We start from the raw sequence: 15,198 nt of genomic DNA, 5'->3' as shown, positions 1-15,198 counted from the left end.
TGGTCCTGGGCACCTTCCTATCATAAGAGCCCAGCACTGAGCTTAGTCACCTTGCCTGGTCAGAGCAGGCCACCTCCCTTAAGCAGCCACGAGGAGGGCCCAGGGCAGGACACCCAATGGGTCGCTCAGACACTGCTGAAAAGACACTTCACATACAATTGTGGTGACAGGCGTCTCTAAGAGTGCATGAATGCAGTGTGTTGTGGCATGAACAAAACCCCACCTGAAATGGCAGCCCAGCTCATCCATCTTCACGTCCTGCAGCAGGCGTCTCTGTGAGAAACCTGCCCCCCCCAAAATCACCCACAAAACAACCTCCACCTTCTTTTCTGCAAAATCCACTGGTTCCACATTAAAAGAGCTTTATTTTTTGGAAGTCGCTTTTTGTTTCTTTAAACCACATGATCTTTATCGCCACTGTCTTATGATACTGTCCTATTGAAACATGCCATATAGAGTCTGAATAAATAAAGCTACAGTGCCCAAGTTATGTACAAATATCTCAGGCAAAGATATTATGTTTACAAACCTATATACAATAAAACAAATGTAAACAGTCAAATGCAGCGAAGGATGCACAGGAAAAAGGGCCGTACAAACCCCAACATTAAGTGGTGATTCTCCTCCCCCCTTTTCCCTTCCATTTGGGCAACTGGTTTTACTTTGCAGTTGTAGGCGCCAACTGATTTATTTACAAGTGAAATCCACAAAGCCAAATGAAGTGGGATGGACTAGACTGGAGAGTTTTAAACCCACGGACCAAACCACTGGCAGGTTTGTGTGTCCTTTTTAAAATCCAACAACTGAGGCACAGAGAGAGATGGCGAATCGCACAAACATATCGCTTTGCAGACCCACAAGGTACAAAGTGGCCCAGAACTGTCACAGAAGCCCATTGCTGGCACTGTAACGTCTAGTTGTTCTATATTACACAGATCTGAACACTGGCTGATGCTCACACATTTTTAGGGGCCTGTTGCATTGGCAGCATTGCCAACACAGGCAGTGGCTTCTCAGAGTAGCAAAAGCAAGACTTTACCTGCATGAACATTTCATTAATGTTCAAGGAGAGCTAAAGTTGTTTGAGGCCAGGTGTCTCCTTCCCAGGGCATTTGTCCAACAGGATTAACACATCTAAACTGTACCTGGCATCCCTCAAAAATAGTTCCCTCCATACTGAAAGGGTGGTGGCTGTGTGTGCTTAAGTGCCAGGCTGTAGGGAAAGAGGGGTTGTAAATACAGATTCAGCCAGCGGTTGCATCCTACCCAACCTAAGTTAAGACAGGTACAAGGTGAAGGCTGAGGATCAGTTGTTTGCTAGTGAGACTCCTGCATCCTGGGAGACAGAACACACATATCAGCTTGTGTGACCCACAACAGAGCGCGACCATGTTAGAGAACGTCCACTACGGCAATAGGAGAAAATAAACTGTATTGACATTGAGTGAAGGATTGTGCGTGGCTGGGACTCCTCCAGGCAGCGGGCCGGCTCCAATGCTGCTCCACACCGCAATGCAGGCTGAGTTCCAGCAGGGGGTGCTAATGGGAAGGACTCAGAAGCAGTTCTTTTCTTGGGGGGCTTCTGTTTGAGAAAAGGGCTGGTTCAAAGGCCTCCTGGCTGTTCATACGCTCAGAGGAAGCATGCCTGGCGCTGATGAGGGTCTGGAGGATCCTATGCCCGGAGGGGGGCCTTGGTCAAAGCCGTTTACTGTCCTAAAGAGCGAGAAGACAAGAGAGGCTAGTAAATGAGGAATACAGCAATACACTGTGGCCAATGTACCTGCATCCCCGCCCCGTGGAGCAGCTGGAAGTGGGAGCCCGACTCCTTCCAGCTGCTTTCCTAGACATGCTAAGGGCTGGGAGCCAGCCGGCTAAGGCGGGAAGGTGGGTGTGTTCCACAAGCCATCCGCCTGTCACTCAGGCCTCCCTTCAGCACAGGCACCAGCACCTGCTCCTGAGCTCCATGCGTCAGTGGGATGTGCAAGTCCTGTGCTGAATGGGAGCCCTGAGCAGAGAGTCGGGATCAACCTCCAGCCCAGGGTTTTTACATCCCACTGTGAGATAAACCCCCACTGGGGGCCACAGAGCCGGTGCTGGAGCCTGTTAACAATAAGATGGGTATGCTCCCAGCGCCGGACACTCAAAGCATTACCCAGCTACTGGACACGCTCACTGGGCCATGGCCTCACAACCAAGGGATCTGTGCATCAGATACAATCTGAACCAAGCAGCTCCCCATGGGCTCACTGGAGCCAGCAGGCCGAGACAGCTGAAGCCTGTAGGCAGAGCTGCTCCTTGGTTTAGATTTTGCTTCCAGACTATTTCCCAGGGAAATAGCTGGGTATTTTCTAAGCAGCATTTATGTTTCAAGGATCCCTGTAACATATGTGCTGCCCCAAGAACTGCATGGTGGTCACTGTGTCGCCTGCCATGGCCACCCCGAACTGCACACTACAGACAGGATAGAACTTAGAGCTCCCTGGTTCCAAAGGAGAATCTTTTTCAGCTATCAGCAGTACAGGGTATATGAGACACAGCAGAGCGGTTCTGATTGCATCCAGTAATGGGGAGCGGTACACACACACACACACACACACACACACACACACACACACACACACACACACACACAAAGCCTGATGGGTTAGTTAAGGCAGCAGCTGGTTTGTGTTGTTAAAAGGGCATCATATTTTTGCTACTACCTGCTATAAAGAGCAAGCTTTTCTTGGCCAGGGCTCTGGCCCCTTAGGTCTTGGGCCCTAGGTCTCCCATCTGGCGCGCTCTGCTATGGAGACAGGGCAGGATGTAAAAGGACTTGTCTGCATAAACATGTAATTCAGGACAAGCCAGGGCCTAGGTCTACCCTGCAGCAGCCTGTCACGCACCAACTGACCAGTGGACTGTGCTCCTGCTTAGTGCGCGTTATTCCCATCCTGGTTCAACACAGGGTAGACCAAGCATGACAGGGAGCTGGGAGGTGCAGCAGCAGGGTCCACGTTGTGCACGGCCTGCTAGTGCGGGGTAGAGTCCCAGCCCGGCTTGCTGCGCAGTCAGTGTTTGTGCAGACGAGCCCAAAGGCGCCATCTAACAATACCTGGCAGTCAGTTGCTTGTGAGCTCTAAGAAGCTGGAGGGGCTCCCTCTGCAAAGCTGACATCAGCCAGGAAAGTGGGGAGAAGCTTTTCTCTGGTGTGTCAGGAAATAACCACCGAGGTTTACAGTGGGAGCTGCTCCAGGCTGACACTTTCCACACAGGCCCTGTCTGTGGCTTTGATTTGACCAGGCTCTGCCAGTTCTCTCCTAGTATGGATCTTCATCACTTTATGGTGCTGGACTGAGGTTCTACATGGAGCTCCAGGTTCGGTTTACACATCCTCCGGAAAGAGAGGCAAATCTTTCCTTGGGCTCACACAGCAACATCTCACTCTAGCTAAGGAATTTCTAGCAGCGCTGTAGTATCTGTGCACCCTGCAATCTTTACTGGTCCCATCTTCACCTCCACCCCCACGGGAGACTGGGCAGGGTTACTAGCCCCACTGTACAGAGTGGGAATGGAGTCTTAATGACTCGCCAAGGTCACACAATAAGGCTGGGGGCTTGTCTACACTTAAAACACTGCAGCTGAAGATGTTGCCTACGCCTCCGGGAGGGGGATCGCTGGTCGGCGCAGGTCCTCCACCTCCCCGAGAGACAGGAGAATTCCCATTGACCTAGCCCTGGTGGAGTTAACTGTGTCACTCGAGGGTCTGATTGTCCACACCCCTGAGCACCGCAGTTATACTGACCTCACTTCCTAGTGTGGACCAGGCCCATGGTGGAGCTGAAGCTGGTGTCAAACTAGGGCACTGTGACTGCTGGACCATCTTTCAGTTCCAAAAGCCACACTCAGCTTCAGAGCTCCCGAGGGCAGGGCTATGTGACGGGCCAACACCCAGAGTCGGAAGGTTCTGGTTCTACTGAAGATCCTGGCAGTGGGTTCCTCAGCCTTGGCAGCTTCCCAAAAGGGGCCACTGAGGCCCCACTGCACAGCTGTCAGGGGAGGGAAGACGCTCCCTGTTTGGCGAGTTCTGTCGACTGGGTGGTTGTCTGCTGAGTCAAGTCTCTGTAACAATCACCATTGGTTGATGTCACTGGGTAGGATAATACCATTCTAGCTGCTGGTTTCCTGCAGCTCCCACCCAGCTCAAGAATGGCTGCTCTTTAGCACTGATGGCGTTCACACTTGCTGAGGAAAAGGCCTCATCATTCTTTGCAGAACTAAAACAGAGTCACGGTGCAGGTTAGTGCACAGCCAGTGGCAATCTTTATGCCTTTGGGCGTTACAGTGTTTGCCAGCTGTGACGCCAAGTCAGTATCAGAGCTGTCGTCTGTCTGGAAAACCCACAAGGTACACAAGTGTCTCCGTGCACAGCTATCAGCACAAAAAGATTCTTTATGACCCTGCAGAGGCTTTAACAACTTTCAAAGCGGTGCTGGAATGAGCCGGGGATATTCCTGTGTACACTGCCAGAGCTGGGAATTCCACCAACCTCTAACGAGCTCTTACTGGAGGTGTTTGCAAACTGAACAGCTGTGATCGTCTTTCTTGGTTAAAAAAACTTCCAGGGAAATCAATTTACCAATTTAAATAATCGAAAGTCAAGAAAAAGTTCTCCTAGCCATATACACCCTGCTCCAATGGAGATGGCAGATGTTTTCGGTCCCCAGGCTGCTGGTACGTACACCAGGATATAACATGAAATATGCACGATGTGCAGTGCAGCCAGGAGTGATATTACCACGAGAACCCGCATTTTAATTTCCTGACCTTTGAACTTTACAGTCCAAGTGTTACCATAACGGAATTTCAAAAGAGTTAATACACAGCATGGCTGAGTGACTTGCAACCTCCCACTGATAGGGTTTTAGGGGCAGAATTACATCTTCATAGCACGTCCCAATTTGCAGGGCCATAAAACCAACTTGATTCTAAACTGCTGCTGGACCGGAAGCAGCTCCTGCAACTTGCTGAGTTATGGCAGGAGGGGGAGGGACAAAGTGCCTTAAAACACGGGGGCTTTGCTCTCTCCTGACTGAAGTAGAAACAGCTGAAGTTTGAGCCGAGGATCATCACTGGGAACAAGGCCACGATCGAAGCGTTTCCAACATCCCCTGCTCAGATAAACCAGCTCCTCTTCAAGGCTCGCAGGGTGTTCTCATTCTGGGGTGGTTCGTCCAAGAGGTATCTTCACCTACTGCACTACAGAGATTGCCCACATGCATCCTGGGCATAACCAATGCTCTAAACTGAGTTGACAAATTTTATGATCCTGAGTTCAACCGAACTGCCCTGACGCTCCTGCCGAGGTGCTACTGGCTCTGCCCGCTTTGGAAGTCACAGTAGAGGGACTGAGCCAGCAAATTGCTGGTTGGAGCACTGGCTGGAAGATTAACTGCTCACCTTTCAACTCAGAGCCAGGGTTATTCAGCGTCCAGCCAAGACTGGCATACAAAGGGATTCTTACAACCATGTCAGCTCAAGAGCGACCCCAACACTGCCCTAACAGAGCCAGGGGATGGGTTAGCAATGAAAGACCACGCAGAGCATGGGAACAAAACCAGTGGATAACACTCCACACAAGAAGCCTGGCTGGATTCCAGCTGGAAAGTGACTTGTCCAAGGTCACATAGCAAGTCAGCAGCAGTTAGGGCTCAGCTCTCTTCACGCTGTCTTCTGCTCCAACCACTCGACCATGCTGCCTCTGCCCTTGTCTCACACACAGACACCTGAATCTCGTGAGACACATTCATTAGGGATGGCCAGTTACGCCATGCCCATAACTACAGCCACGCAACACTCCCCAGAATGGCTAGCTCCCGCTGCATGGGAAGATGCTCTGGAGTCAGTCTGCTGTGATGCAGGCCTCTGGGGAAAATGCTGGCACGCGAAGGAGGTGAAACATCAGAGTTCCCCCTGGATCTGTGCCCAGCGGAAGGGCTGAGCGACAAAGCTCTGCAGGCTTGGGAAATGCAAACTTCTCCAATTGGGCTTCGTCCAGTGAATTACTGCTGCAGTGCGTTATGGTCAGCATGCCAATGGCTGCTAGCATGGGAGAATTCAGCTCTCAGCAGCACTCAGGGCCCTTTCCAAAGCAGACGTCCCCAGCAGCTTGCTGCCCCCTTTTAATATTGCTTGGTTCTTATCCACAGGTGCCTTGTACTGCCCTGCCATTTCCTGGGGCAGCAGAGTCCTCGGGGCCCTTCGGCGAGCTCCCCGCTGCAGCTGACAAAGGCCCAGAGGCCCTCTGACAGTGCATCATCCAAGGCAGATGAGCTATTGATGTGGCAGAGCCCAAACAAATCGCTGGTGTCAGAACTGAGCCAAGCCGTCCCTGGCTTCGCAGGACATTAAGGGGGAAGGCAGCTTCCGGGCGGGAGCTACCTGGGGGTGAGTCTTATCCACATCAGGAGAGTATCTGACTCCATTAGCTCTGCCAGCAGTCACATCGAGAGCCAGCAGGCCGTGCTGGGTCTCCCTGTGACCCTAACTCCCCCTCTGGCCTTCCCTGAAGTAAAAGTGGGAAGCAAAGACCTTGAGGAAATCTGATGGGGTTCAGCTCCCAAGGTCCATGAATGTCTGCAGCTCCCTGCTAATACCCTGTTGCATGGGGAGGTTTGGGACTGCTTGTCCCACCCCTGCAGAGACTGGAACAAGGGGGTGGGGGGCAGGAGCCCCTCGGCACGCCCTAGGAGTCAGGGCAACACAGCACTGGCTATTGGCGATGGCCTCTAGCTGGGAAAAGGGGCTTTGGGAGGGGCCCGGCTCATACTATAGGTTGGTTCCCTTATCCTAGTGAACACCTGGACCCGTTAAACCATGGCGCCATCCAGAGTAAGGACAGCACTAGCATCTTTAGAAGGCCATTAAACCTCATGCATCAGGGTGTCAGACTCTCTCTGTGGGATTAGGACGAGACCTAATGTGGGAGGCAGATTATCCTCCACCTTCTACTGCAGGGTGCATACCTACTCCTATGGAGCATCTGGCTGGCCACTGTCAGAGGCCGGGCACAGGGGTGGATGGACCTTGGCTCTGAGACGCTCTGGCAATTCCTGTGTTTTTCTAGACACACTAAAAACATTATTCAGCTAAAAGACTTCGCAAATCTTTTGAGCAATTGCCCCACTTGGCAGCACTGAGTAAAGGCTGAATAGTAGTTTATCTCCAGATCAAACAACTCCTGGAGACAATGGGACTGAGCTGGCTTGGCCATCATCTCTCGGAACAGGGTATGGAGGAAGGCTGGGATAGGACAGTTCAAGACAGCGTCGCAAGTGGCAGGCATTGGGGGGATGGAGTGTGAGAGACAGACACCCTCACCAAACTCGCCTGGCAGGCGGCAGCTCCCAAGACACAACACGAACATACGTTTCGGGGGTGCCCAAGCTGCCCTTCCTTGGGTACTGTGTTTTATTAGCTGTATCTGGGCCTGCTGGGCTGGCAGGCACGTCCACGCTATGCAAGGGCTTCATTACTTTTCTAGGAACATGAACCAACGCCCAAAAGCTTATTCTGCACAAGGACAGCTGAACTCAAACATTGCTGTGGAAACCTGGTGGCCCATCTTCCCTGCCTGCTGGCCAAGGTGTCTCTGGACAATTGCACAGGCTCCACTTTCAAAGATCTGACATCTACTGGGACACCCTTCTGGGAGTTCTGCAAAAGACGACGATGTCGAGCCCAGCTGGACTGACAGGGGTATTTACTGATAACTCTGTACTGGATACAGAAACCTGCCAAGTCTTTATTTGCCTTTCTACACACTCTTCAGCTGCATTCTGGAGCCTGGGAGTCAAGTTATTTGCCTTCTGTCCTTCTTTATGCCTGAATCTGTAAAAACTGAACCAGATACAGTCTCCATGGATTGCTCTATGCCAAGGCATTGGCGAGACTTGCGAAAAAACGCCTGTATCTTTATACACAATCTTGACATTGGTTAACGACTGCAAAACTGATTAGCTGGCCAGCTTCGAAGCAAGCATGGCACAGGAACGATAATTATCTGATAAGGCACCAATATACTATACTGAGCGAGATGGAGAACTAGTCTTTACATTACACCAAAGGTGGGTCCTGTACATATAAACTCTGCTTTCCGCTTCAGAAGTGAGAGCTCCAGCTCTTGTTTAGGTGCTCTTCCAGGTTGCAGAACTTTTGATAACTAAAATATTTGTATGGCAACATATATAGAGCAGCTCTCCAAGGATCAGCAAGGAACTGGTTCTCCTGGCATTGTTCAGATGCTGCGTGCCCTCGCTGGAGCTCATTAGAGAAATAAACGTAATGCTGTCGCTCTGATACAGAGAAAGCTGATGGAATACAAGACTGCCACAAAGAATGGCTCCAAAAACTAGCAACCACTGTGAAGATACCAGAAGTTGGTGTTTAAGCGGAGAGCAGTGAGACCATATCCATCTGCACTGTTTTGAACGCATTCCCCCTTTGTGTTCGTTTTCAGTTAAAATATTGTGCTGATCACAAACAATCGCAATACCACCAGTGAAAGTGAGCAGACCAGTACTTGCATACTGTGCCTGCCCCCTCCGATCCATCCTCTCTTACTGACAAGACACCCAGCGGGTCTCACATTTGCCCTTTAGGTCCTTCTTTTCAGACTAGCTTCTAAGATGCTCCCAGAGCAGTCTGCACTCAGTAGGTGCAGGTCAGTGAGACCTCTAGCCACGCAGCGCAGGACACATGTGAGCAAGTGCTGTCCACCGAAACCTTCCAGGAGTCCCGCTGGTGTCAGTCAGGAGTCAGTCTAGTTCTTCTCCAACCAGCCCAAGGTCCCCACGGAAGACATCACAGGAGCCTGAGTTTCAGGGGATGCCAATGCTGCAGCTGGGAGTGACCATCCCAGCCTGGCTGGACACACTTGTGTTGGCGGGGCTCACACAGTACACTAAAAATCACGGAGGCGATGTGGCAGCCCCAGCAGAAGCTTGGGGTGGCCACTCATCCCCTTGGGTCTGAGCTCAGGTAACCAGCCCAAGCCACAGCACCTGCACTGCTATTTCTAGCACACTTGTGCAGACTCTGCCAGCACAAGTCTGTCTACCCAGGTTGGGAACTTTGCTGTGCAAACGGACTGTCCGAAGCGGTGGCTGAAAGTCAGGCTCCTGTCAGGTACCCAAAATCCCCTGTCCCTTTTGGAAAGCTAGGCCTTAGTGATCTTGGAGAGACTGAGGTAACAGGGCCGGATTCAGGATCTTAGGCTATTAATTTCTTCCACTGATTTGGCAACTTCTCTCCTATCCTATCACGTATTTCCTCACTGGTTAATCTGCATTTTAAGCAATATTTAACATTTACACAGCACCTTAATTTGGGAGAACGATCTCTCAGTGCTCTACAAATACAGCAAATTAATCCTCGCAACCCTTGGGAGCTAGACCAGATGGACAAACAGGCATAAGGGTTAAGTGACTTGACCAAGGGCACAAATGAGTCTGTGGCCCAGCCAGGAATAGAGCCCAGATCTCCAAGCTCCTGACCCACCTCTTAACGCCCAAGTCCATCCATGCAGCCAGTTTAGGGTCTGCATGTTGCGCCAGATTAAGACTCAATCAAAAGGAATCGACCATTTTCCCTGACATCCTTCCCAAGAGGATGCTCAAGAGCTTTCAAAAACAGACAGACAATCTGACTGAAGCCTCCATATAAACATCCAGATGGTCTCTGTAGACATGCTAGCCCTGCGGAGAGTGATTGGGTTTGCCCGGGGATAGACACTATTCCCAGAACATCCTGATGCCATCTCAGAGCCTACAACTGCAACAGCCCTAAGGAGCCTCAGAGACTCCCCAGCCATTGCTCAGTGGCTTTCCCTGACCAATGAACGTGTGATGCTAGAAAGCCCCTTTGCTATACTGACACCAACAGCCAAGCCTTTGTTCCAGATATTTGTGCAAAAGGTTCAGATTCGGGGTCTGCTGTGCAGCAAATGCTGAACAGTGCAACACTGGCAGATACTGGGGGAGCGGCAACAGGGACTAGCAACAACAGCTGGAGATCAGGTCCCTTTAACCCTGTGATCATTTGTGTGTTTTCAGGGCTTCTTTGAGACTTTCTTCACAACTGGATTTTTACAGGATAAGAGTGTTAACCTTATCCCCAACCCCGACTCCACAACCTGGAGAACCAGTGGATTGCTCCTTAGTCTGGCCCCTGGTTTGACCTGCCTGGCTTGGGAGACCCACTGAGTAGCACAGCACTCAGGGTCATGAGAAGACAAGCCCCTCCACCCCGTCAAGGTCACACACACCTTCGGAAGGAGCCCGGGAGGGTTACTGAGCCAGGGAGCTAGCAGGGTTCTATTCTTGACTCTGCCACTTACTGATGACTTGAGCAAGTCAATTCACCTCTGGACCTCAGTTTCCCCATCCATAAAACAGGGATAAGACTTATCTGCTTCACAAGGTGTTGTAAAGTTTAATGAGCTGACATTTGAGAAGGTGCTTGGTGATCCTTAGATGAAGGACACTAGAGGAGCGGGACGTTTTATCTGCAGTGATATAATGCAGGCCAGTATAAAGCAAAAGCAGTGTGTGCAGTTCAGTCAAAGGCATGCATCCCTAACTGTATTGAGAGCACAAGCTGCATTCAATTCCCAATTTCTCATTCTGGAGTCTGAAAAAAGTCACAAGATACCAGGACACTTTGTCTGATGGGAGAGAGATTGTGATCAGACAAAAAAACGGTGGCCTTAAGGTTTCACTAATGGACTATTAGATCATAAATCTAAGAAGAGCTAGCCCCATGCAGTGAGAAGAACTGACTACTGGTTATTCTCCAGCTCCAAGCATGCAATGCATGCAGCTCATCACTCCAAATGAATCCAATTACCCATGAATAATGTGGGGAATATGACCTTTTCACGCCTGATGGAGGAAAATGGAAACAGTTTATGTAAACAGTACAAGGGAAATTCTCAGACAGCACCTGGAGGGTAGAAACGTGGGAAACACAACGGAGTTAAACCAAACCAGAACACTGCTAACCTACTCAGCAAGAGACAGCTTAATGGACCTACTTCAATGACAGCCTATGTCCCAAATACCACCTGTTCCCCTCAACTAAACAGCTGAGTAACCTGAACACAAGCCTTATGCCACTCACCTGTCATTAGAGTTCCCTGGAAGGCAGCAGACTCTGGAAACTTGGATCTCTTTTCCTAGGGGACATTCTGATAAAGATGGACTATGGAGCGTTCATGAACGCCAATGCTATTCTCATCCCCGTGCACTATCCCCACCAGGGCAGAGTATCTCCGTAGACAACAGTGGCAGTGATCTAGTTAAGGTTGGGCTGGGAGGGCTTTTCCAATTGAAATCCCAGTTTATGGCTAAAGAGATGTTTTTTCCATTGTCATGGGCTAAAGTGGGAATATAAAATGTCAGCTAATGCGGTGAGTTTAGCTGTGGGGGTTAACAGTGAGTTAATGCCAGGTGTACCCCAGGCAGGCACTGGGCAAAGCTTTGCCCACACAATTTTGCCAGGGCTTCGATCCTGCTATTCTCAGGCCTCTATAGCAAAGCTGATCACTGTTGTGGTCAATTGTTTCCCAAAGTGGATCTGAACCCAGGTTTCTCAAACGAACAGGATCCCCAGCTGTACTCCCCGGTTCAGAGGAATTAAAAGGAAGAAAAGAGAAGCACCCAACTGCAGTTACCCAGATTGTTCTGCGACCCCTGGGGTCTGGAGAGGAACGCTGCATTTGTGAAAGAACAACATTCTGCAAGGAACTAATCTTACACCATCTTGCACGTGGGCTAATGCTCTGCTGGAGCTTTTAAAATCTTGATGCATTAGGAACCTTCTTAGCTCTCCTGATCTTAGACCACAAGCCCAGCTGCTCCTGCACATCTCTTGCATGATACCACTGATTGCATTGTTCCCAAAGCTCGGAGTTGGCCAGGCCGAGGGTCCCTCCCACCCCATTCTATAGATGCCTGCACAGCTCCACTTGCCAAGGAGAGATGAAGGACTTGTCAAACACTGTAACCAACAGAACGGCAATTTGCAAAGGAAACGGTACTATAATGATTGGCTGAGTTACCTCTGTCACAATCCCACCACCCAACAATAGGCTGTTCATAAGGCAGCAGCAGCAGATTGGATCGGGTCTACGGGCACACGAGGCTGTTTCAGGCTCCAACGACAGTTGGGGGCAGGGAGAAGAGTACAGGGGCTGGAGAGAAAGGAGGAGAAGAGGGGAGAAGAGAGAGGGCATGCCTCAGCTCAGCCTTTTGTGCCTAGCTACCACAGCAAGCCATGCCCTAGCGGGTGCTGCACACCACTGGAGGGACAGTGATGTGGCTAGAGGCTAATCTTGTGCTGCAGTGTGTAGGCACAACAGGGCTGACATTCATTTCACAGTACTTTGTGGCTTAAACACAGACAAAATACACAGGATCGACAAAACAGTAGCAGAGATATGGGTGGAGCACAGACGCTGCCCCAAGCTTCCAACACACACCCATTTCAAGGGAGGAGCGCAGGAGAGGGAGAAAGCAAGTGTGAGGAGTGGGATGCCAGGGCACGAATCTCATGGGAGGCGAGGTATGTGGCACAGAGAGGGGGAAGGAGGAGGAGGAGGTCAGGGCTGTGTAGAAACCACCATCCTGCATGCACGTTCATCTGTCAATTACATTCACTCTGTGATGCTGGCTAACCTCCTTAGGTGTCCATTATTTACATGCTGGATTTTTAAACTTTCCCCAGAGACAACCTGCTCCTAACTGAAGACAACCAACCCACTTAGGCAGTGCAATGATAATCTGGATAATTAACAGTGACACCCCTCCCCACACGGCAACCAGCTTACTTGTCACATCACAACACAGTGTAGCAATGCTGGGATCTTAAGCATAAACCTTCCCCATCAGCTTTCTTAAGAGTTTGCACCTGGAATCTCGGCTATGAATTGCAAGCATGAGTAGCAGTGTGGTGTTGTGCTGCTAGTCAATAGCCCCGCAACATGCAAACCAAGAGGAAGGCTCTTTGATTTGCACAACACTGAATTAATTTTTTATTTTTTGCAATCAGGTTCTGGCCAAAGATTTCACATGGTAGTTTCCAGGATGTGGCCTACTCTGCCGGCCATGCAGCAACGCTATGCAGCTGAGCAGAGGTTGCAAAGACTGAAACGTCAGCGTTTACAGTGGCACTCTAGAATTTTAACAGTCAGTTTAACACTCTAAGAGGAATTTACTATTGCAAGTTAAAGAGGAATACAAACCCCTTGATCTGTAATATTAGCACCAAAGAGCATGTGGAAAACTGTAGTACTGAAGAGAGTATTAATACTGTGACCCATGACAATTATTCTAGCGCTGCCGGCGTGCACCACAGGTGCACAGCACTTCACAAACACAGGAGAAATGCTCTCTGCCACACAGCTGCTTTTACTTCTGCCTGGCACCCCAGTGCAGGAGCCAGTGGCAGATACAGTGGGGAAAACCTCCCTGGTGCTCCTCCAGTGTTTGCTCCTCGACATCACAAAGTGGAGGCTATGACTTCAGGCCTGACTGCATGAAGGTCAAAGGGAGTTTTGCATGAACAAGAAATAGAAGGATTTGGGCCCCAGGGGCTGGTGTGCAACACAGCACAAGTTGATCGCTGGAGCCCAGACTCAGCTGGCTCGAAGGGGCTAATGCCATTTTCGTTTTCCCCCAAGAAGAGGAAATCAAAGCAAGCTGTGCCCCACCCAGGTGGGAGTCTGCTGCCTGCACTAGGCCACTCTGACTGACTGAGGAAAATCTCCAGGCTTGCAGAGAACACGTCCCCCCACGAAAGGAGCAACATGGTAACCATGGCAATTCCAACACTAATCACTTGACATTCTTTTTACGCTCACGTTCCAACTCACTAGCATTGTTGTTTTGCTGCCTGGGCTTGGAATTACCATGGGACGCAGCAGGCCAGGAAACTAGGCAGTGGGAGAAACAGTAACATCCACCAGCCAAGAGAAGGGTTTAAGCAGTAGAGCCGTTTTTAGTCCTTGCTTAGTAGGGGTTAGCACTGTAACCTTGGCTGCCACTGTTCCCGCAGGGCTCTAACCCACATTACGTTTTATCTAGAAGACAAATGCTCTATTGGGCTAAAAGTGAGTGGAAAAAGATCTGTCTGTTTAAAAAGTGACCCTGAAAGCCAAAACCCAGTTGATCCCAACTCACCCTTTGTCAAAGAAAGACGTATGCCCTGAATGAGAGAACTTTGTGCCGTTGCTGCTCATCAGGCTGCTGCTAACGTTGCCTGAAATATAGGATTTCCGTGAAGCCTGGTCCTTTGCAAAATTTCGGCAAGCAGCTAATTTGGATTCTAAGGCCTGTGGAAGGAATAGAGGGTACAGCTGTTAGAACAAAGAGCTCTTCTCCACTACATGACTTGAAATGGCCACAGGCCACTAGTGAGCGGGGGGCCAATGTGCTGAACTTCAGCACAAGCTAAGCTTCATTGTCACAAAGCTAATGCTTTTAGCAGTCATGGCTGCAAAGAAAACCTTCAGAATGGGGGTGCTGGGCCAAGTTCTCAAACGTGCTCAGCATCCACATTTGAGGGGGAAGATTTTCAGAAGAGATCAGTTCCCATTTAGCAGGCCCATTCTCAACAGGAGCTGTTCGATGCGCAGCTCTTGAAAATCAGTCTCCAAATGTAAACTGCTGCAGCAGCATCTTCCTGAACCTGCAGGCAGCACACTGCTCCAATGCTGTTCCCAGCTTCCCCAAGCAGCTGACCAGGCTCCCCTGACTTTCACCACTGCTCTTCAGAACCATGTAGGCAGCTGTGAAGCTGACAAGAATCAGATTAATTTCACTCTGCTGCTGCTGCTTGGGAAAACAGAGCAACAGTGAAGGCAGATATTGGAGCTATTCACTGTAGAGGACAAGTCAGAATGGAGAGGACAAGGGTAGTCAGGAGGAGTGGAGATACCCACCCACAGCTCCCTGATAGAAATCCAAGCACCAGCCCCTCCCCAGGAGCTGTGTGCCTGTGTGGAAAGTTAAGCTGTACTTCTCACTAGTATACTGCCCGAGCCACTGCTCTTCCCTATCAGCCTCTGGCTAATGGGTCTGGTCAGATTTTCAAGTCCTGCTTACGTAGCTGAAAGGCAGGGATGGCAAGAGTACAGGAGTAGATAAACAGATGTATCGACAC

General features: G+C 50.2%; 1 protein-coding gene across 6 annotated transcripts in view; it reads right to left on the bottom strand.

Annotated features, from left to right (window-relative positions):
- Nucleotides 1-698: 698 nt before the first annotated feature.
- The window catches only part of NDEL1 (nudE neurodevelopment protein 1 like 1), a 43,501-nt gene continuing 29,001 nt past the window's right edge, over nt 699-15,198 (bottom strand). For 2 of the 6 annotated variants that reach the window (XR_007768731.1, XR_007768730.1), the window contains exons 8-11: nt 14,217-14,368; nt 12,098-12,229; nt 10,885-10,919; nt 1,659-1,713 (exon numbers count right to left, since the gene is read on the bottom strand). Coding sequence is in view for 4 of the 6 variants with exons in the window: in XM_050919400.1 (XP_050775357.1) it covers nt 12,133-12,229; nt 14,217-14,368 (249 nt within the window). In the remaining 2 variants the exon portion in view is untranslated. Of the gene's footprint in view, nt 1,714-10,884; nt 10,920-10,965; nt 10,981-12,097; nt 12,230-14,216; nt 14,369-15,198 lie in introns of those variants that run through there. The other 4 variants (XM_050919403.1, XM_050919400.1, XM_050919401.1 and 1 more) reach the window with 4 other exon arrangements.

This window comes from Gopherus flavomarginatus, chromosome 12 (assembly GCF_025201925.1).
Source record: "Gopherus flavomarginatus isolate rGopFla2 chromosome 12, rGopFla2.mat.asm, whole genome shotgun sequence".
NCBI lineage: Eukaryota > Metazoa > Chordata > Testudines > Testudinidae > Gopherus > Gopherus flavomarginatus.
The sequence above is the reverse complement of the archived record's forward strand: the minus strand, read 5'-3'. Positions and strand labels throughout refer to the sequence as shown.